The sequence below is a fragment of the Anopheles cruzii genome, chromosome 2, assembly GCF_943734635.1.
Source record: "Anopheles cruzii chromosome 2, idAnoCruzAS_RS32_06, whole genome shotgun sequence".
NCBI classification, from domain to species: domain Eukaryota; kingdom Metazoa; phylum Arthropoda; class Insecta; order Diptera; family Culicidae; genus Anopheles; species Anopheles cruzii.
In genome coordinates this window covers 13,093,476-13,112,718 of record NC_069144.1, presented here as the reverse complement: position 1 = coordinate 13,112,718, position 19,243 = coordinate 13,093,476, and the positions used below count along the sequence as shown (strand labels likewise).

Here is a 19,243-nt window from a genome sequence, read left to right as displayed (position 1 = left end):
AGAAGTTAAATTAATTAAATAATATGTGGAACCACCATTAATCGATCGGACGGGACAGGTCTAGGGACCGTCTATTAAAGTGGTATTAAATAATGCATTTCTATTAAGTATCTCAAAGTATTTCGGAAATCGATCTACATCGTTGTGAAATTGTCTATTGAAAATTAGTAGCAACAGCGATCGTACGGGTCTGAAAATCAGAAACCATTAGCGTACACTCGCACATAAGTTAATTGTTCTTTCAAAGTGCACTGAAGGAACGAACGCAAAACCTGTTCTTGTGTATAATCGCTGCGCAAGGCTCGCTTCCACCGTAATTAATCTCGGGCTCTGTATTCATTTATTAACCATTTGCCCCCCGACCCAATAAGTCACTGGATTTAAAACTATAGCTACTGGCCGCATGCTACGTTGTCACACACGGGACACCACCGTTTAAGTCGAGACCTGCACTGCTAAAACACTGACCACAGGTTCATCGCGATCGACGGCATCGCGATGCCAGTTATAATGCAAGATATGAGATTCACGCTATGATTGTCCAAAATCCGCACGCCACTAATGTGCTGCACGTTCTTACCGGGTCGCTCCACCACGAAACCCTGCTCGGTGTACCCGGAGTACTGCAGCGTGGCGCCCAGCAGCGAATCGACGAGTGATCCAAGCAACCCGGCAATCCCACCAAACACGATCAGTGGCCACTGGTTGGGGCTTCGCTCGTAAACGCTTGCCTCCACCGTGTAGCGCACTGTGAGGAAGTACACCAGGCCGACCAGTGTGCCGCCGAGAAAACTAGCCACCAGACCCACGAACGAAACGGCACCATTGGTACCGCGTGGCACACGCTTTCGGGTGGTGATAAGGAACGGATCGCCACTTCCAATCACAGTCCCCAGCTCGCTGGCCCACGTGTCTCCGTTGCAACAGGCAAATGAACCCATAATGCCCACCCCGAGCCAACTGGATCGGTATAGGCGCACGAAATCGATTGGCCGCTCGCCATAGCCACAATCGAGGAGGTACAGCAGCGCCAACTGTGTCGCCATTCCGGCGTTACAAATTACCTGTGCCCAATTCCGTTGGCCACCGTCGCGAAAGTCTTCCTCGATCTTGCGCTTCAAATGGCCCCGAAACTTGGTGGCACGGCTGGAGCTAAAAAAGAATGCAGCCAGACAGGCAAGAAAGGCGTGCGATGAAATGGAAAGTATGATGGCGCATAGCAACCCCAGCACAGCGCCGGAACGGTTTACGCCTTTCCGTCGCAACCCGTAAACCATCAGCAGAACCGGAACGAGCACGGAAAATAGCCAGCGTGTCGGTGGAACGACGCCATCTGGAAGCAAGGAGATGGTGAGAGTTATATCTTGACGCTTTTCGGCCGTGAACGTTCAGACTCACTTTCTCCGTCACTAGTAATCTTCGAGTATGCCACATTGCCGATCCACATAAACATGGACAGGGGCACCGACAGCCCGCACAGCAGCACGGGCAGGACTTTGTAGAATGGACTTTCTTGCATGTTACAATTTTAAAACAAGAACACCTGAAAATAAAAGAGAGATTAGTGCCTGCCAACGGTAAGGGAGTGGTTTTGCGCAGCTTACTTAGTGGGCGGGTTGTTAGAAATCGAGCGTCGAAAATCAACACCGAAAAGCTGTTAAGTAGACGCACCGCCGAAGTACACACGCAACTTACTTACGCGCGTTAACTAATTGCTTTCTCTTTAACGTTTTCTCTACACTCTACTCACATGCAACGGAAAATGGTTTATTTACCTTTGCGGTCATGTTTTGTTGTGTTTTCGTGTTGCATTTTGTTGGACTTTCACCCGTAGGTGTCAAATCCGCATTAAGGGGGTCTTCTAATGGTTATTGGGTGCTTGAAACATTTCAGTGGGGCAAAGCTACCTAAACTACTAGGAGAGTTAATACGTATGATTTTGCGCTTGAACAAAAAAACTAAGATTGTTTTATCCCCAAAACTACAATTTGCCTCCATTACGGTTTGTTGTTGCAATAGAATACCAATTTTCCCCCCTACGCCGCACGTACAGTGAAATATTTCACCACATTTGACAGCCTCAGCAATTTGAGTGACGTTTCATCTTGACGTTGTGAAAACTTTTGTAAATAAGAATTTCGTGTACAAAAGCCAACACTTCACACGGAACCAGCTGGAAAGGGGTTTGCTATCCCCCAGGAGAATTACGGACACAGATAGGGATAAGGGCGCTCCCCGAGGGCTATTCCACGATAGCACATTCCATCCGTCGCCAGCCACCACCGAGACAAAGTGGCGAACTTTGGCGGAAGCAGTGGCAGCAGCAGTGGAAAGATGCGCCGTTCGCAGGGCTACAACTACCAGCCCTTGCCCCAGCAGCCGCCGCCCGGGACCAGTGGGCAGGCCAGTGGCGATGCACTCGAGGAGGAAAACGAACGGATGGCCGAGGAGCTGAAGGGCAAAATCGGTGCCCTCAAATCGCTGACGATCGACATTGGAAACGAGGTAAATTATAATAAGTTATATTAATAAAATTAATTATCATAAAAAATTATCATCAAGGTACGCTACCAAGATCGGTTGCTGCGTGGCATGGACGAAGACATGGACCGGACCGGGGGCTTCATGTCCAACACGATCAATCGGGTGGTGCGGCTGGGGAAAGGCAGTCACCGTAACTACATGTGCTACATGTTTCTGTTCGTACTGGCCGTGTTCTTCGTGCTGTATCTCATCCTAAAACTGCGATAATAGTGAATTCCAGACTAGCTAACCACCCCATAATCGTCCCCGTTATGTATAAACACCCCACTTTTTGAGTATGTGTACCCCCGCGGAGTGTCCTTTGCCAATCGTGCTCGGTATTAAAGTTTTAAAAAATGTGAACTACCAAAAAACCCACCCAAGTGTTTTTCATACCATCGCCCAATGGCCACTTTTAATGTTTTGCAGCATTTATTTTCAACATTTCATCATTCGTCGTTTTTTTCCTAACCACACAACCGGCACTGCAGATAGAATTATTTTTACAAACGTGCCCTCGGGGGTTTGTGTTAGAAATCCTTTTACTAAACGATCCTGACTATTTCTTGACACACGGTGGCGCTTACAGTTCTACGAATTAAAAGTTACAAAAAGTAAAAACTTATCGCTCAATTGCATACTGCTTGCTACCTTCCCGACAGCAACTGTATCACGATATATTGCTGCACTTTCCACAATATCGCCCTTAAAATAGCCATTCTCTCTCTCTATTTCTCTTAAACCTAGGGTCTTAAACATTCCTTTTTTTAGTATTCGAAAAGGAGAAATCCAAAGACAACGTTTGTTTGGACTTTGCTCATAAATTGTTTTGTAAAAATAAGAAAAAGCTTTGTTATTCTTAACGTTAACTTTATACACAAGGGGCCAATTGCATTGCTGCGTTGAAAGTAAGGAAAGAACTCCTCTAGTCGCCAGATGCAGTTCCCAAGAAGAAAACCCCCCGCTACAATCGAAGGTTCATCCTTGTGAGCAGGGTATGACACAAAAAGGAGGGTCTTAAAACGTACCCTTCACCCTTATCACTGACCAACCGAAGATCCAAGGGCGAATCAGTCCTTTTCTAAAATCACATCCTGCCTATCTGTGTACAGAGAGTAGTCATTACTCGAGCTGGTGAGCTACTAACAATGGACTCAAAACTTAAAAGTTACTGCGTTACTCTGCGTGTGGGCTCTTCCCCTTAGCTACCTGTGCAAACCCCAATAATACTAACCACGGGCGGCCACCTAAAAACTGTTTGAATGAATGATTCATCTGCTCCGCGGCGCTGCCCTCCAAACGCAGTGATGCAGAATGGTGTTAAAATTTGAGCTATTCCGGCACCGTTTACGTTTTTTCTCGCTTCTTGAAGTTCCGCTTCGACGCGCACCGCAGAATGATGTCGGACACGCGCGGTTTGTGGTCGAAGATTTTCATGATCTGCGTGCGGGCCTCGTTAATGCCGTCCATCACGATCTTGCTGCGTTGCATGTTGCCCTGTGCCGGATGGAAAAGGACAGCGAGTTAATATGGGTGCGAACTAGCGCATCATTCACGACGCGACGCGGCGCCCTTACCTTCAGCAGATCGTTGATTCGTTCGATGTCGGTTGAAGACGACTTAATGGAACTGACACTACCGCTCGCTGAGCTGCTACTGCTGCTGCTGCCGCTCCCGCTCGCTTCCATCGAGCGTAGCATCTGCGCCAGCTTACCGTACGCCTGAGATTCCAAATCGCACTAGAAAGGCCAAGACGAAACGTGTTGAATGGCATGCTTCCCCCCCGCAAGACGGGCTCAGCAACTTACCAGCTCTTCAATCTGCGCGCTCAGATGATAGATCTTCCAGCCGTTCACCTTCTGCAGGATGTGCGATTGGTTCGCAATGTCCATCACGGTCGGTCGGCGCTCCTCGCGCTGCTTCACATCGGTGTATCGCTGAAAGTGGTTGTTGGCCGCTTTCCACGTTTGTTTGTACGACTAAGAAAGAGGGAGAAGGATGCGAATAATGACTGACCGAAGGGTGGCCACCGGGACGGGCTAGTACCAACCTGCAGTAAACTAACGTTATTCGTCTTTCTCGATGAGCTGACGATCGGTTTCGTGGATGGCACAGAACCACCACCGGGTTGCGGTGCTGGTGCCGCTCCAGCATCTTGCTGCTGCTGCTGCTGTTGGCCACTCGCCGCGGTCGGTGGTTCTAGTTTAACGTTGTTATGGAGACTGCTGCTACTATTACTACTGCCGGCACCACCAATCGGCTTCGGTACCGCTCCGGACACACTATTATGCTTATGACTACCGGTGGCCAGATGGTGCTGTGCACCGCCGGTCGTAAGTATGACGATTCCTGGCCCAGCCGTACTCATGGCGTACGATGAACCATCTGCACCGATCGTAACACCATCGACGTGATCTTGTGCCATAAACACTTGCTGCTGTTGCTGCGAGGACGTTTGTCCTGTGGCCATACCGGTGGTGGCGGCCGAGGAAGATGAAGACGATGAAGAGGAACTCGATTTCATCAAAGAACCGCCGGCAGCGCCAACCGTTCCGCTGTCGCCCATTGGTTGAAGCAGCTGTTTGCGCGCCTTCTTGCGCGCCGATGACTGTTCGTAGCTGCTACCGTTTCCAGCGGCACTGCTGCTGCCAACTGCCGCCATATGGTTCACAATCTGAGTGACCGTTTGCGCACTGCTGCTGGCAGCGCTCTGTGTTGTGATGAAGCCTTCCCCATGATGGTGATGGTGAGGGTAAGCTAGTTCCCGAGGCAGATGGTGTTGTTGCTGCTGCTGGAAGTGTGGCAGTTCTTCCTGAACCGGTTTAAAGTGTCCTCCATCGAGAACCAGAGCCGTCGATGTACCGCCGTGACTGTTGCGAAACGGTATCGGTCGCATTTCGCCATCCTCCTGATCATCCAGCCCCGGGGTGGACGTTGCACTGACCGTGGTGGACCCATCGCTGGACGGTGGCCTCGAGGGCGACATCGGAGAACCAATCAGCTCGCCACGCAGCTCCATCGGTTGGTGTTGCAGTGCCGAGTGTTGTTGCAACAGTTGGAGCGTGAGCTCCTGTTGCTGCTGCTGCTTCTCGACCGCTATCAGTGCCTGCGTGAGATCTCTACCCGCGGCCGGTGTGGCCAGCGTCTTCAGTGTCCCCTCGAGGGCCCGCTTGCGAAGGATGCTCGATTGGGGCGATTCCACCTGGTGCTGCTTGCTACCAGCGCCGGTCGTGCTTGTGCTGGTCACGTTAATCGACGTGGCGTTCACCGGTATCAAAGGGACAATATTCGTGGCCGTGCTTCCTCCCCCCGGTCCAGCGGAACTCGAGACAATGATCTGCTGCGCCTGGTGATGGCCACTAGCGTCGACCAGCAGCTGAGGATGGAAGCGAATCGGAACGATCTGTGTCGTTGTCGTAGTGCCACCGGTGGTTCCACCGCCGCCGCCACCGGCACCACCACTTCCCCCAACCACAACCGCTGCCGAAGGGTCCCGGGAAACCGAGACGATGCTTCCGCCGACGGTCGTACTGACGACGTTTCCACCGGCACCACCAGCACTGGCCAGCGAGGCCGGTACGAGGCCATGGATCGGTCCACTCGTGAGTGTAGCTCTTCCACCCTGGCCACCACCGGGCGCCGCTTGGACGATCGCAAACGAACCAGACGCTCCGTAGCTCGTCAGCGAAGACACAACCGAATGGTGGGGGCCACCGGATTGGCTCTGGATGGCGGAACTGACGGAACTATTGCTATTGCTGGCACTGCTGCTGATCACGCTCGAGGAAGAAGAGATCGAAAACACGGGCCCACTTATGGTACTCGTCGTGGTGATGGCCGTCGAAGAGGAGAGCGTTACGGCCGAGCCGGAAGTGCCACCGACGCCACTTGTGGCCGCCGCAATCGAGACAGGGCCCGCGGCAGGCGAAGAAGTTAACCGTTCGTAGTAGAAGGTCGAAGTGGGCAGGAACGTTGTGGCCGAAGCACCTGCACCGGAAGTGCCACCTCCAGTGCCACCTCCCGTTCCCGTCGATGACACTACACTGAGGGTCGCTCCAGCGGGGCCCTTTGGCACTCCGACACTACCGCTCGTGGCTACCGTCATTGTACCGCCCGATGCCACACCGGGCCGCGTTTGGATGTACAATGATGGGCCAGCTCCGACCACACCACTGGCGACCGAGTAATGGAGTGCCGCCGCCGCCGTGTTCGGGACATTCGTTTCGACTAAGCTCGTCACGAGGGGCTGTTGCTGCTGTTGGGGCGTCACCTTTGCTATGGGCAGAACGGACGCGATCGAAGTGGCCGTTCCGGTACCTACAACACCGGAGGTGCCACCGGTTCGCACGATTCCGCCTAATGACGCACCGCCCGTCGGTCCAGTCACGATACTGAGTGGACTATGGCCACTGGTCGCACCTACGGTCGCTTGACGGGCACCGGTCAGGGCGAGCGGGATCGGAATGACCGTCGTTGCCGTTCCAGCACCCCCGGCACCAACCGCACCGGCCGCTCCGGCACCCGTGGCCACCGAAACCACGGTCGGTGCGTTCATCCCTACGATTTGGTGCGTAATTTGTCCTCCATGATGCGTCGTGCCTCCACTTCCGATCAGATTGCCCGCTATCAGTGTGGCCGCAGGCGATGCACCTCCACCGGGGCCCGTAGTACTGACGACGATCTGTTGTCCGGAAGCCGTCTGCAAGGTGGCCGTAGCCGCCGATGTCGTTATCGGATCATTGCCCGCACCAGTGGCCACCTGTGTCAGCTTGCCAACCTGTGCGATCGTGAGGCCCGCTGCCGGCTGCAAACCTCCACCAGTTCCCGCTGGCCCAGCGCCAGCGAGGCGATTTTGGCTGCTCACAATCAGGGGCTGAATGTTGAGCAGATTGGTCTGTATCCGTCCGTTCACTATCTGCGCCGTTCCGGCCGTTCCGCTGGCGGGATTTTGCACCTGAATAATGCGCGCCGGAATGGCGTTCGAAATGTTCGGCGCCACGACGGTCCCGGTGGCCACCGTCCGTTGCTGTTGCAGCTGCTGTTGCCCGGCGGACTGGGAGGAATTAGTGACCGTTCCGGAAACGCCCGGAACACCGGAGGCGATCGTCGTGAGGACGGTGGTTGAAGCGAGCCCCGGTGGCCGGAAGTTACTCACGCGAATGCCGGCCGTCGGAAGGCGTTGTATCGTCGGACGGATGCCTCCCGTACCCGGGGTACTCAACCCGACGCCACCCAGCGTGGTGGGTCGCTGTGGCGACAGGGTGGTGGTGGCCAGCGCCAACCGGTGCTGCTGCTGCTGATTCGGACCGATCGTGTACTGCTGCGTGGCACTGTTGTTGGTGTACACGAGGGTCGAAACTTGACGCGGTGCCTGCAGGACGGTGGACAGGGTGGCGACAAACGCTTGGGGCGACGTGTTGCTCACGGCCACACCCGTCTGTTGTCCTCCGCCGCCACCGACCCCCTGTGAGCCGCCGACGGTTGGTGTCGAACTGTTTACCACGGCCAATGGGGTTGCCGTGCCTCCGCTGGCCACCACCACCGGATGGTGGTTGGTGGGTATGGTGGTTTGCGTCACAACACGTGCCCTCGGCACGCCTCCTCCCACGCCGGCAGCCCCACCGCCCGTCACGGCCACCGTTCCTGCGCCGGTGGCTCGTATAAGCTGGGCGGACATTTGAAAGTTTGGCACGAGCGTCGTCGTCGTGCTGTTGTTGTGGTTGCTTTGCGAGATAATGGTGGCCGTGGTTGCTGCTGCCGCCGCCTGCGCACTACTCCGTGCCGGCAACACATTCGGCGGCATCCGGACGTAGGTCGTGCTGCCTCCGGTGCTAACGACACCGGCACTGGTGCCACTGTTTGCGCCGCTAGCGCTATTGTTGGTGGCCACCTGAATCGGTGGCGTTGAGATACGGATCGGCCCGTTGATGGTCGTCGCCCGGACCGCTCCCGGGGGCAGGTTGGCCGTCACGATCGGTGTCGCCGGCACGCAGCGGTTCGAGACGTGATACGAAACGGTGGTCGGTGTGGTCGTTTGTGCCCGGGACACGGTCAGCGAAGCGGTCTGCGTGACGACGGTACGAGCCGCCGACAGGGCACTGATCTGTGTCCGATTTGTCGTCGTATCTGGAGCGGGTGGTGGATCGAGAAAAAAACGATTAATGCTTAATCCGCTGGCTTTTCTCTCTTTCTCTCTCTTTATTTACCTTGCTTAATGTTTGCCGGTTGCCGGTAGTACGTCTGCTGCGCTGCACTGCTCGGAATGACCACACGCATCTGGTTGCCGGGTGCGGAACCGATTCTAGAAGAAGAAAAAAATTGAAATAACTATTTTCGAACAAAGTCCTTCCCACGTCGAAGCTGAGTGATGATTCGAAAACGAACATAAAAAAACCACCGAACCAGGGGGAGTGCTGAATTATTCTCCCAAAAAGGAAATCGAACCAACGTCGAGATGGCCGCCGAGATCATCGAGAGCCGATCTGCACCTTTGCACCGCACACCTTGAAGTGTGGAAGGATGTTGGATTTTTCTTTTTGCGCAACGAGAAAAGTCTTGGCCACACAAAGAAACGTCGCAGAGAACAGGAGACAGCCCCCACCGGGGGAGCGGGGACACGACTCGTAGGCAAGAGAAAAAATATTTCCGCTACTACGCGGTTCGCGTTTGAAGCAAATTTTTCAACCGCCGCGCAGCAGCAAATAAAAAAACAGTAATAATAAAAATAAACCCGTGATAAGAGAAACTTTCGCTACGAGCACCTCTCTTTCGTACGCGATCGCACACACACACATGCACATTTACGAGAGCCAATCTCTCTGGCAGAGGGAAATCCATCGCCTAAAAGGCAACACAAAACCCGCGAATGGTGAGTCGCATCACGCATACACGCAATACGCCGTGTGCTTCTCACTTATTATGTTGCTGCCGCACGCTGCTTCTGGTATGCATTCTCGCTCTCACGCACACAGTGACCACAAGCGCGCTCGTATACGGCCTAAACATTGCGGGGCCCATCGCGTTGTCATCTCCTAGCACTCTTTCGTAACACATCACTCTGCCCTAACCGTAACCGGACGAGCAATGCAACCCACTCTCTCTCTCCCTCCCTCTCTCAATCGCGATTCCATTTTTCATCAAAGCAGCCTCACGCACACACACACACTTATCTCGTCATCAGCGCGCATACGAACCTGTACGTCGTTGTGGGCATCGTTGTTTTATCGGTGCGCACCAAAACTTTGGATGCCGAGGCCAAATCGATCGGTATCGTCGTAGTGGCCGCCGCCGCCACCGTTGCCGCACTCACACCAACTGCTCCCGCACCGCCAGCAACAGCCAGGGTGCCACTCAGCTGGCCAGCAGCAACGGATGTGCCGCCGCCACCACCACCGGATGACACCGGTTTGCCACCTCCACCGCCGACCGAGGACGAAGCTGAGGACGATTTATCCCCAATACCACCACCACCGGTACCCTCCGGTGCACTCATGACGCACCCCTTATAGTGTCTCTGCTCGTCCCTCTGTTGATTTTTCACCCGTTGGCGGCTCGGTTTGGTGTAGAGAAACACACGTTCGTTCGCGGGACACTCTGGACACGATTGGACGCGTTCGATTCAATTTTTCGTTTGCCACATTCGCCACCCAGCAGCGCGACACGCACCGCACCGCACACACCACTACACGCACTCGGTGCTGGTAAATAAAGAGGCAATTCTATCCCCCCAGAAGAGCGGGAGAAACAGTTCCACACGGCACGGCACTAACACACAACCGCTCACTCGTGTGCGAGCTTTGGCAACCGATTACTTTCTCGAAATTTATTTACGCGCCCTCTCACACACACTCACTCCGCCCGCGACATCGCACACACTCGTTTTCTCACTTGCTCAGTCACTAGGGCACTCCGGCTCACCTTCCACGTACCACACCGCCGAGGCCTGCTGTGAGCCCTCTCACTCTCGCCTGTGCTAATTTGCGAACACAAAGCCGCTCACCGTTCAAAAATGCAAACCTTCTTTCTGTGGCCTCCTCTGCACCCCGCCCTGTCGCTGCCCCGCGCGCGTCGTTCACCCACAAATGCGAGGATAATGAAAATGGTCCCGCGACTCACGGTTCGGTTTTTTTTTTTTCGGTGGTGAAAAATTCGCAATCACGGTGCAACTTTTCGTACTGTTTTTGTGCGGCTGGTGAAAAATCTGTGAGCAAGTCACAAGCGCACACGTACACACACACACACGGTTAAAAGAAACAATTTGAACGGTGCGAAATCACTTGCCGATGGCGGCAGCGGCGGCGGCGTAGCGCCATCGAAGTTTCTTCCGGTCCCACCAAACGCGACTTCCTTCGATCCACAGCATTTTACGATTGGCGCAACTGGCGAAACTGTGCTCCCGTGTCTCTGTGTCCTCTGCCTTCCGGTTGGGGAACGCAAGCGCTGCACACACGCAATCAAGCACACACACACTTACAGTCTAGAGCACGCACTGATCGTGGTGGTGGCGCTTGGCGTAGCAAACGCGGCGGAGGATCTAACCCAAATTGTGTGTTGTGCGGTCAGATTTCTCTCCCAACGATGATGGCGCGTCGCCACGCACCTCCCGAAATGATGAGCTAATCGCCTACTCGAGAGTCCTCGGGCACCTTTCGCTTGTCGTCCCTGCCACTTGCACAACCTGGCGCAAAAACCGGACCTCGCCAGATCGTGATCAACCTCAACGTTTTACTTTTCTTCCTTCCTTCCTTAGATGCAAGCGCACTGAAAATGGACACCACAAACTCGCGCCCGCTTTTTGATTGACTGTTTCAACCGCTCGGATATTGTGTTCACACAGCCGCACTCACACCCGAAAAGTGGCCCATCTGATTGTGGCGACGGCACGCACACACCGTGTCCAATAAGGGGTATTTTGTGCAAAGCTGAAAAAGCGCCAAGGAGGAGGGATATTTTTCATCGTTGAATGCGCGCGCGAAGGGATATTTTCGATGCTATTGCGTCGTTGTTTGGCGGGGAAACTATCACTGTGGTGCCACACGGCACGAAACAACGGATATAACAGCCTCCTACCGCGACAATTTTGACAGTAAAGCGATCAGTAGGTGTCAAAAGCGTTGTGGGTCAGCAGACCCTGTAACAGGGCGCAACAGACGAAAACAGAGGTTTGTTAACAAGCAAAGATTTTTATTTGTGATGTTTTTTAGAATTTTAACTATAAGTTTATCTCCATTTCAGCAATAAAATGGATAGCAAACCTGAGCAAAAAAGATGGTTATTGTGTCGTTGATCTGCTCTTGTTGTATGCGGTGGAGCAGAACGTTGCCGTCTTCTTTCCGATGAAAGAAGATTGGTCGCACCCACCATGTTCGTCGACCGCGTCTCCGCTCATCTCGACGCCTCTGCACATTGTTGATGATGATCCGTAAATTATGAGTCCACTCCGGATCGTTAACAATCAGTGCCATTTCTACTAACAAAATTTTTTAAATCAAATTCACTTTAAAACACTGTTGCCGAACTACCTAACTATAGAACAACAGCACCAACCTTTAACGTAGCGAGACGAAGAGAACGAAGTTCCACAATCGTAGTAACTGAAACTCTAAACTGAAACCAACAGCAAGTGCTTCTTTCGACTTCAGCATGAATAATGACGCGTATGTTATCCATGGAACCATCTCTCGCTCCTACCTGCGGTTTTTACCTACAAACCATTCACCGACGGACTCGGCGTCGCCCATCCCTTCGCGACGAGTAACAAGCTGCACGCCAGACGCCGTCCGGGATTTGCCCGAGGCATAGCTGGAAACACAAGCTTACAGATTCCTGTACAAAACAATCTTAGCAGAGAATAAACCAGCATAATTCCAAGCATGGCACCAAGCATTTATTTCTTCGTGATCACTCCCAGTATAATATGAATCCGGATGTTCGGGAAATAACGTGAATTAGTGTGGCTTTTTCGTAAACGCTACATCTATCGCCTTCATAATCCTGTTCGCCGTAATGGTCATCTCTTTCATCAGCTCTGTTTGGCTAGCAATGATCCTGGATGTGCGGTCCTGGTGCCGGACGATTGGCCTTTTGTCACTTTGTTCAATCCCATCTTGCCGGTACAGCAACAATATCTAAAAAAAGCGAAAAGATTATTCAGAAATCAACTTACCTCTCCGATTTCTATTTTCTCGGGCCAAAAACACGAATGTAAACAAGTTTGACATTTCTCTTACTAGTTGTTTCTGTTGCTGTTATATTTCAGACCTGCCACACGGCACGAAACAGATTTGACACCAAGTTACATGTTGCGCGTAACAGTTTCGTGCCGTGTGGCACCACAGTCAGAGAAAATTGTGGTGCGGTGAACTGATAGCACACCACTACCGCTTTTGAGTTGAAGAGAAGCAAATTGTTATAATAAACAATCGGCAGGGCTTACTTTAATTAGTATCCTTTTTCAACCTTTTAGCCGTACCTACCGAAAGCGGCAATGTCATCCACGCGACTTCCGAAGCGGTACCCAAGCGGGACAATTTATATCCCTTTTTCAGCATGAAATGTCAGCTTTGCACCAAAACATCATTTTTCCTTCATGCCAGCTGTCAGAAAGCATTCTACGCGAGGACCTTTTGGACGTGAAGAAATAGCGCCAGGCTTGCGGTCAATTTTTACCCTTTCAAATCCCCTTTCGAATGCCATTCAGCCGAGCGCTCGACAGCGGTTCAGTATCTCGCCGTTGAAGAAACTTCCGAGCTTCACGTTTTCCGTTTGTTGGCCGTAAATTTCAGTCCCATTCGGAGGGCCGTGTGGCGTGAAAAAGTGCGTCATGCATCGTACAAATCGCTCCCTTCGCGCAATGTAATTGATTAGTGAGGCAATCACTGCACAAGCACGCTTCAGCTAGCTTCGGAATCGGTTTACGCACGTCGTCGTCGGTCGAGTGAAAGTAACGGCCGTCCAGTTGGCGTCTTTGGCTGTCGAATTCGGTAACCCGTTTACGCCGGGAGCATTTCGGAGGGGTTCCATAATGCAGCATACGTGGTAAGGTTGTGTGCGTGGCTATACATCGCTCAACGCGCAAAGGGTGTTCCAGTCGTGGCTGTGTGTGACAGTGGTGCAGAGCGGAGGTCAACAAATCGTCCAGCATGGATACGTCAGCATCCAGCGCAGCATCAACGACGGGGTGCATCAAAAGTGAACCAGCTGCAGAAATGAAGGCGGCCGCGCCAGCGAAGAAGCGTGCCGGCACATTTTGCACTCCGCAACCAACTTGCACCAAACAGGCAGTTAATAAGTCGCCCCGTTCATGTTATGATCAACCCGCGCAGCGGCCCCTTGCGGAAGTGCCGCGGAAAAATATCGTTCGCACCATTCCCATCGACCCATCGAGGATGGGCGGCCTGCAGAGCGTGCTGATGGCGTCGATGGCTACAGGTAATTGGTGCAGTGATTACAGAAGTAGAATAGACTCGCGGAAACTTGACCGATGGAAGTGTACAAAAAAACTATAATGGTGAAAGTGACCGCAGTACTGGTCAATTTCCAACATGACCGGAAATTGCCTGAAGGGTTTTTTTTTAAAAATACATTTCCACCAGCCATCTGACAGCTCGGTGTATTTGACAGTAGGGTGGAAACGCTGGAGCTGTTCTATTTTTAGGAATGTCAAATCGATACAACTTCATGGTGTTTCGGTGGCATTGAAAGGTTGCTGGCTCGTGGCACATCGAGAAGTGTTTCAGTGCGCAACCACACAGGACAAAGGTTCGAATCTATGAAAATTTATTCTTTTACGTAAAGTGGCTTTTGCGGGTTGTTGAAGAAAAAACGACCAGTCGATTTGCTTGTGGGAGGATTTCGTTGCCTTTGCGCATCTGAGTAGAGCAGAAGCGAGTCCACGTGCTTTGATGATGGAGCGCACTGTCTAGAAGACGGTGTTCTTATCTTGGCCAGCCGGTAGCCTGTGAGTGAATGTGAGTTTTGCACCAATTTGATGTTTTTTGTTGCTCTGTTTTTGATGACGCTCGATAATGAATGCGTCGAATATCAATAAAAAAAAATGATCAACTTTCCGAAAATGAGTGATGTTGAATATATGTAGCGTGCGAGTTGACTGCGCTACGGTACTACTGGTCGGAAAGAAAGTTACATTAACTTCTTTTTCTCATCAATTCACAGCGCGAAACGCTAAGAGCATTTCTTTTGGTGGCGCCACTACTACTGCTGCTGCTGCTGCTGCTACTTCTGTCACTGGTGCTACTTTTGCTACTAGTGCCACCCTCAACATCAGCAATTCTTCTGTTCCTTACCACCCCTCCGCTGTCGAAATGAGCACACCCGTGCCCTCCAGCGGCATACAGTCGAACAATGATGTGCTCCTTTCGGAAGGAAGTACTGCCGCACAGGCTCCATCCACCGGTAATACGAAGAACTTCCGACGGAAAAAAGTTATCCCCGTTGTGGTAGCGAAAAACTTTCCTAAGAACCCAGCGAAAATCACAACTAGTACAGCGCATAAAGCTGCAGGAGAGCAGAAGGAACCCCATCCGGATCTAGACAGTGCACGGCAAAAGGAACCCGAGGAAGTGACTGAAACGACCACCAGCACACCATCCACAGATCCGGTGATCCCAGCAAAGCTGGATGAGGAAACGAAGCAAACACCCGTCGCGAAACCCTCTGCATTCCGAAGGATAAAACCTAAAGTGTCGATTGTACCAGCGGCAAAGAGTGCACGGACGATTCCGAAGAAATCAAGCCAATCGAAGGAATCTTCTGCGGAAACGAGTGTGAAAGTGAAATCTGGAGCACATAAATCGTTTGCTACTCATAGTGAGGCGGAATCGGAAAGTAGAAATACTGTGGACGATGTTGTTACAACAGCCGATGAATGTCTTAAACCCGCAGAACAGCCGGAAATGTCTGCCTCCAATACTATAGTGGACACACCGCTATCAAAAACAGTTGCTGCGACTGAATCGCAAGTATGTTTTAATGCTCAAACGACACCAGCATCTATAGCATCACCAGCTCTAAGCCCAGCGATCGTAGATGGCGATGTAGATCCTGTTAAAACGGTTCCCAGTGAGGCTGCAAAAGAAGCAACGGCCGCTAGTAATTTATTGTTAGATAGTCAAATAGAAGCGGTCGTTGCGCCCGGCCAGTCTGAGGGTCCACCCGCAGACGCCGAATGTGCCCTACCGGATAAGGAGAATTTACTTGATTCGCAAACGGTTGTGGTGCTGGAATCGACGAAAGTGGCACAAGGTTCGAAAAAAGTGCAACAACCGGAAGAAAGTTGGCCTCTTTCATCGAGCAATTCGAATCGAACAACGAACGATGACCAAATAAGCATGCTTCCGACCCATGTCCCTTCTCACGCAACTAGCACACTGGCACCCGCTGGCACACCCGTAACCGCGAACAAAACTATCAAACGGACCATCAGTTTGGGAAAGTTGCCTCCTGAGTTGGCAAAAAAATTAAAACTAAGCTTAAGTCAGACTGCATCTGCGCCGCGTCGATCGAATGAAAAATTAGTAAACGTGACTGAAACTAAAACCGAACCAACCACCGTGAAGAAACTTGCGAATACTCCCGGAAGCGACGGAGCCAACGTTGCTGCCGAAAAATCATGTACAGACAAAGTTCAGCCGGTGGACACATCGTTCCACCATCCGCTGGTTAGATCCCGAACAAGTCAAGCTGCTGACGTTTTAACGAAACCAGTGCCTACTGTGATAGAATCATCTTCGATTAGCAATACTCCTTCGACCGCCGTTGTTACGGCACCGTCGGTTCCTCATGCTTTAGAAATTCCACAAACGTTGAAAGCATCGAAAGAAGAACCAGTTTCACCCTGTATCGGTTCGGTTCCCGCGGAATCAGTGGCGTCACTATCCACAGCGTTGCCGGCAGGAAGCGGCAACAAACAAATTCGAAAGGTTCACTATCTCAGTGCATCGCAAAAACAACTTTTCATGCAATGCTTGTCGAAAGGAAAGCAAAACAGTACAACATGCGTCCCTACGGTTGTCAATGAAGTGTCCTCTGCGGATAAGGAAGTAAAAAGTACAACTCCTACTATTATCGCCTCGTCAAACAGTGAGAATGTGACCGCAACGAACCTGGATACCGCTTCCGTTGATCACATCTCAGTGATAAAGCGAGAAAGCCAAAATGATAGCTTGCCGGTTTCCATGACTGGTCTCAGTAGCCAAGCACCGTCTGCATCACAAGAGCTAATGTGGGAGCGACCACCTTGTTCAGCGTCACCATTTCCATCTCCACGGCCCGAAAACAAGGTTGAAATCATATCGCAAATCATTCTACCAAAAATTAAAATTACTCCAGCAAAGTTGGTCCCTCCTAGCGATCAGCAGCCAGTGCTTAGCACTTCCGGAGCTCCGTTAGGCAGCAGCACGTCAAGTGCCTTCGCAACGGTGGTACCACGCGTACAGACAAAGGTCGAGAGCTCTAATTTCATCATCGATCCGAGGAAGAATCCGATCGGACCTATGCTTCAAGTGCCTCTCATACTGTCTAAGGACGGTCGGTTATTTCACATACCACTGCAAGGTACACCAGGGACCTCCGGCATCCCTGGCACAGCCCTGACCTACCCCGGTGCTAGGAGTGAGCAGTACCCAAAAATTTTGGTTCTCCACCGTCCGGCTCCTTCAACTGCCTCCGTTTCTTCGATCGTGAGTGCAAACACCGTATCTTCTATATCGCAATCCGTTCTTCCAATAGCTCCGATACCGACCGTTCCTAAAATTGTGATCGATCGAAGCTACGTTGGCGGACAAACGCAGGAGTTGATCATACCTCAGTCGCCGGTCACACAGCAAGAAGGCAATTTTGGCCAGATTTCCAAATCGGAACCCAATGCCGGGAACGACAAATCTTCGTCGTTGCCGAAAAAAGCGGGCTGCTCCTCAGTCGTGCGCCATAAGTTGCGGCAAAAAGCGATAAAGAATCTATACGACAAAGGCCAAAGCGCGAATGCTGATAGCGTGTCTGAGCGACCGGCGGCGACCGAGTCATTATCGATTGCATCTGTGAAACAAAATCCCGCCAATCGATACGGGCGGAGTTACCCTGCTCAAACGACGAGTAGAAGTGGGAAGCAAGATTCGACCAACATTCCAAAACGCTTTATTGCTAACGATCCCAATAGAGTTATTATCGGCGACCGTCAAGAGATCGTGGGAGCGGTGGGCGACTCCGAATCATTGTGGAAGACGGTACGGAAATGTAATCCCACGGAGAATGCGCCAGAGATGCCAAGCGGGGATAGCAGCAGCAGCGATTCGTCGAGTAATACGACAAACAGTAGCATCGATGGAGCAGTGTTGCCCCGCACTGCAACTGTTGTTTCTGAGGTATCATCAGAACAGAGGAACAGTTCACGAGATTCGGGAGATTTTTGTGGTTACTCCAATGCAACACTCGCCGACGACGAAAGTAAAATGGTCGAAAAGATTCGTCTCATCGATGGCGCAATGGAACAGATGCTGAAGAGAAGCACGAGCGTGAAGCACGAGGACGCTGAGGCAGAAAGTTCCTCCAGCATCGAAGATGATAATGATGCGATCGCAGCCGATGATCAGGGAGATGACGTCCCTTGGGACGAAGGTTACGGGCCAGCCGAAACCGATATCGAGCCAATCTCGTATAATGTTACCGAGAAAGGCAGCGTCCCAGTGCCATCTATAAGTACGCTGGAGGTGGACATTCCCCAAATTACATCCCTGTCTGCAGCAGAAATGAATATTGCACCGTTGCAGGACACAGAAGAGATCGATATCAACAACACGCCCATTGTTATCTTATCAGACAATGCGGACGAACCGTTTTTGCTTCCTGCCCCGGTGGTACAGCAGGGGAAACCCGTTTTCCGCGGAAGCTCGCAGCCACCTTACTTTGCGGTGATGCCGTCAACCAGCTCAGTAGAAGTGCCAAGCCTCGGTAAACCAATACAGTACGATACAGCACCCGCCGTCGTCGACACGATAGAAGACACTTTAGTAGAAGAGGACACGACGACGAACGCAAAGGAATGGACAGCCGTCGATGCGATCCTTGCGCTGGAAGCAGCTAAACAAAATAGCGGCCGGAACGCATACCATAGCGACTCCGATTCCGGTACGATGTCGGATGACAGTCAAAGCGAAAGAGATACCAAAGATTTTCTACCGAACACCGGACCAAGCGATGAAAATGGAAAAACCTGTCGTGAGAAAGTGCCCGAGGAGAAACGGGACGATTTGGTTGATTTATTGTTGCGCCACGTAAATTACGACTCACTTATTGGGGAGTTAGTCGAACAGCAGAGACAAAAGTACGGTCTAGCCAACTCGTTGCCAGTCGGTGGCCCGATTAGGGATGGTTCACTACTTACTCCTCTGGAAACGTATCTGGAAACGAGAGAATTGCCTACGTGTTTGGCCAATGAAGCTGACGACGATGGTCTGGATAGGGAGTTAGTCGAGCGGGTCTTAAAACCGTACGTTACCAGAACTCATAGATCGAATGTTAAACTGGAGATTCAAGAGGATGGTTTAGATCCGACTTTAAGGGCAACCGTAAGCTCTCTAGATCGAATCACCCAGGACATCAATGTGACGGAGCAGATTTCCGAACCAACATACGTCACGCTTCCTGCTGAAAACGAAAACAATGTTATCGAACAAAAAGCCGACGTAGTCGATGAAACCCCAAC

General features: G+C 51.8%; 3 protein-coding genes across 3 annotated transcripts; 1 reads left to right on the top strand and 2 right to left on the bottom strand.

Annotated features, from left to right (window-relative positions):
- Positions 1-362: 362 nt before the first annotated feature.
- LOC128267571 (transmembrane protein 19) lies at positions 363-1,774 on the bottom strand. The gene is made up of 3 exons (XM_053004438.1): positions 1,605-1,774; positions 1,399-1,543; positions 363-1,333 (listed from the first exon to the last, which is right to left on the bottom strand). Exons 2-3 carry the CDS (start codon positions 1,517-1,519, stop codon positions 456-458), a joined length of 999 nt encoding a protein of 332 aa, XP_052860398.1. The 5' UTR covers positions 1,520-1,543; positions 1,605-1,774; the 3' UTR covers positions 363-455.
- A 389-nt stretch (positions 1,775-2,163) lies between these two features.
- Positions 2,164-2,884, top strand: LOC128267468 (BET1 homolog). Its single transcript, XM_053004304.1, has 2 exons — positions 2,164-2,505; positions 2,563-2,884. The coding sequence occupies exons 1-2, from the start codon at positions 2,335-2,337 to the stop codon at positions 2,749-2,751; spliced, it is 360 nt and encodes a 119-aa protein (XP_052860264.1). The 5' UTR covers positions 2,164-2,334; the 3' UTR covers positions 2,752-2,884.
- An 87-nt stretch (positions 2,885-2,971) lies between these two features.
- Positions 2,972-18,256, bottom strand: LOC128278469 (mucin-19). The gene is made up of 10 exons (XM_053017199.1): positions 18,162-18,256; positions 14,675-14,778; positions 9,903-10,116; positions 9,717-9,815; positions 8,730-8,824; positions 6,002-8,649; positions 4,574-5,926; positions 4,332-4,502; positions 4,101-4,262; positions 2,972-4,020 (listed from the first exon to the last, which is right to left on the bottom strand). Exons 1-10 carry the CDS (start codon positions 18,254-18,256, stop codon positions 3,871-3,873), a joined length of 5,091 nt encoding a protein of 1,696 aa, XP_052873159.1. The 3' UTR covers positions 2,972-3,870.
- Between the last annotated feature and the right edge of the window lie 987 nt (positions 18,257-19,243).

What these genes read in the sequence shown, in the direction of transcription:
- LOC128267571 (XM_053004438.1), bottom strand. Translation starts at nt 1,519, where the DNA reads ATGCAAGAAAGTCCATTCTACAAAGTCCTGCCCGTGCTGCTGTGCGGG. An exon ending in GATTACTAGTGACGGAGAAA is followed by an intron (nt 1,334 to 1,398) that starts GTGAGTCTGAAC and finishes CCTTGCTTCCAG; the next exon opens with ATGGCGTCGTTCCACCGACA.
- LOC128267468 (XM_053004304.1), top strand. Translation starts at nt 2,335, where the DNA reads ATGCGCCGTTCGCAGGGCTACAACTACCAGCCCTTGCCCCAGCAGCCG. An exon ending in CGATCGACATTGGAAACGAG is followed by an intron (nt 2,506 to 2,562) that starts GTAAATTATAAT and finishes ATTATCATCAAG; the next exon opens with GTACGCTACCAAGATCGGTT.
- LOC128278469 (XM_053017199.1), bottom strand. Translation starts at nt 18,256, where the DNA reads ATGTCCACCTCCAGCGTACTTATAGATGGCACTGGGACGCTGCCTTTC. An exon ending in TCATCCGGTGGTGGTGGCGG is followed by an intron (nt 9,816 to 9,902) that starts CGGCACATCCGT and finishes TGCGGCAACGGT; the next exon opens with GGCGGCGGCGGCCACTACGA. An exon ending in GCGCGCAGATTGAAGAGCTG is followed by an intron (nt 4,263 to 4,331) that starts GTAAGTTGCTGA and finishes TGGCCTTTCTAG; the next exon opens with TGCGATTTGGAATCTCAGGC.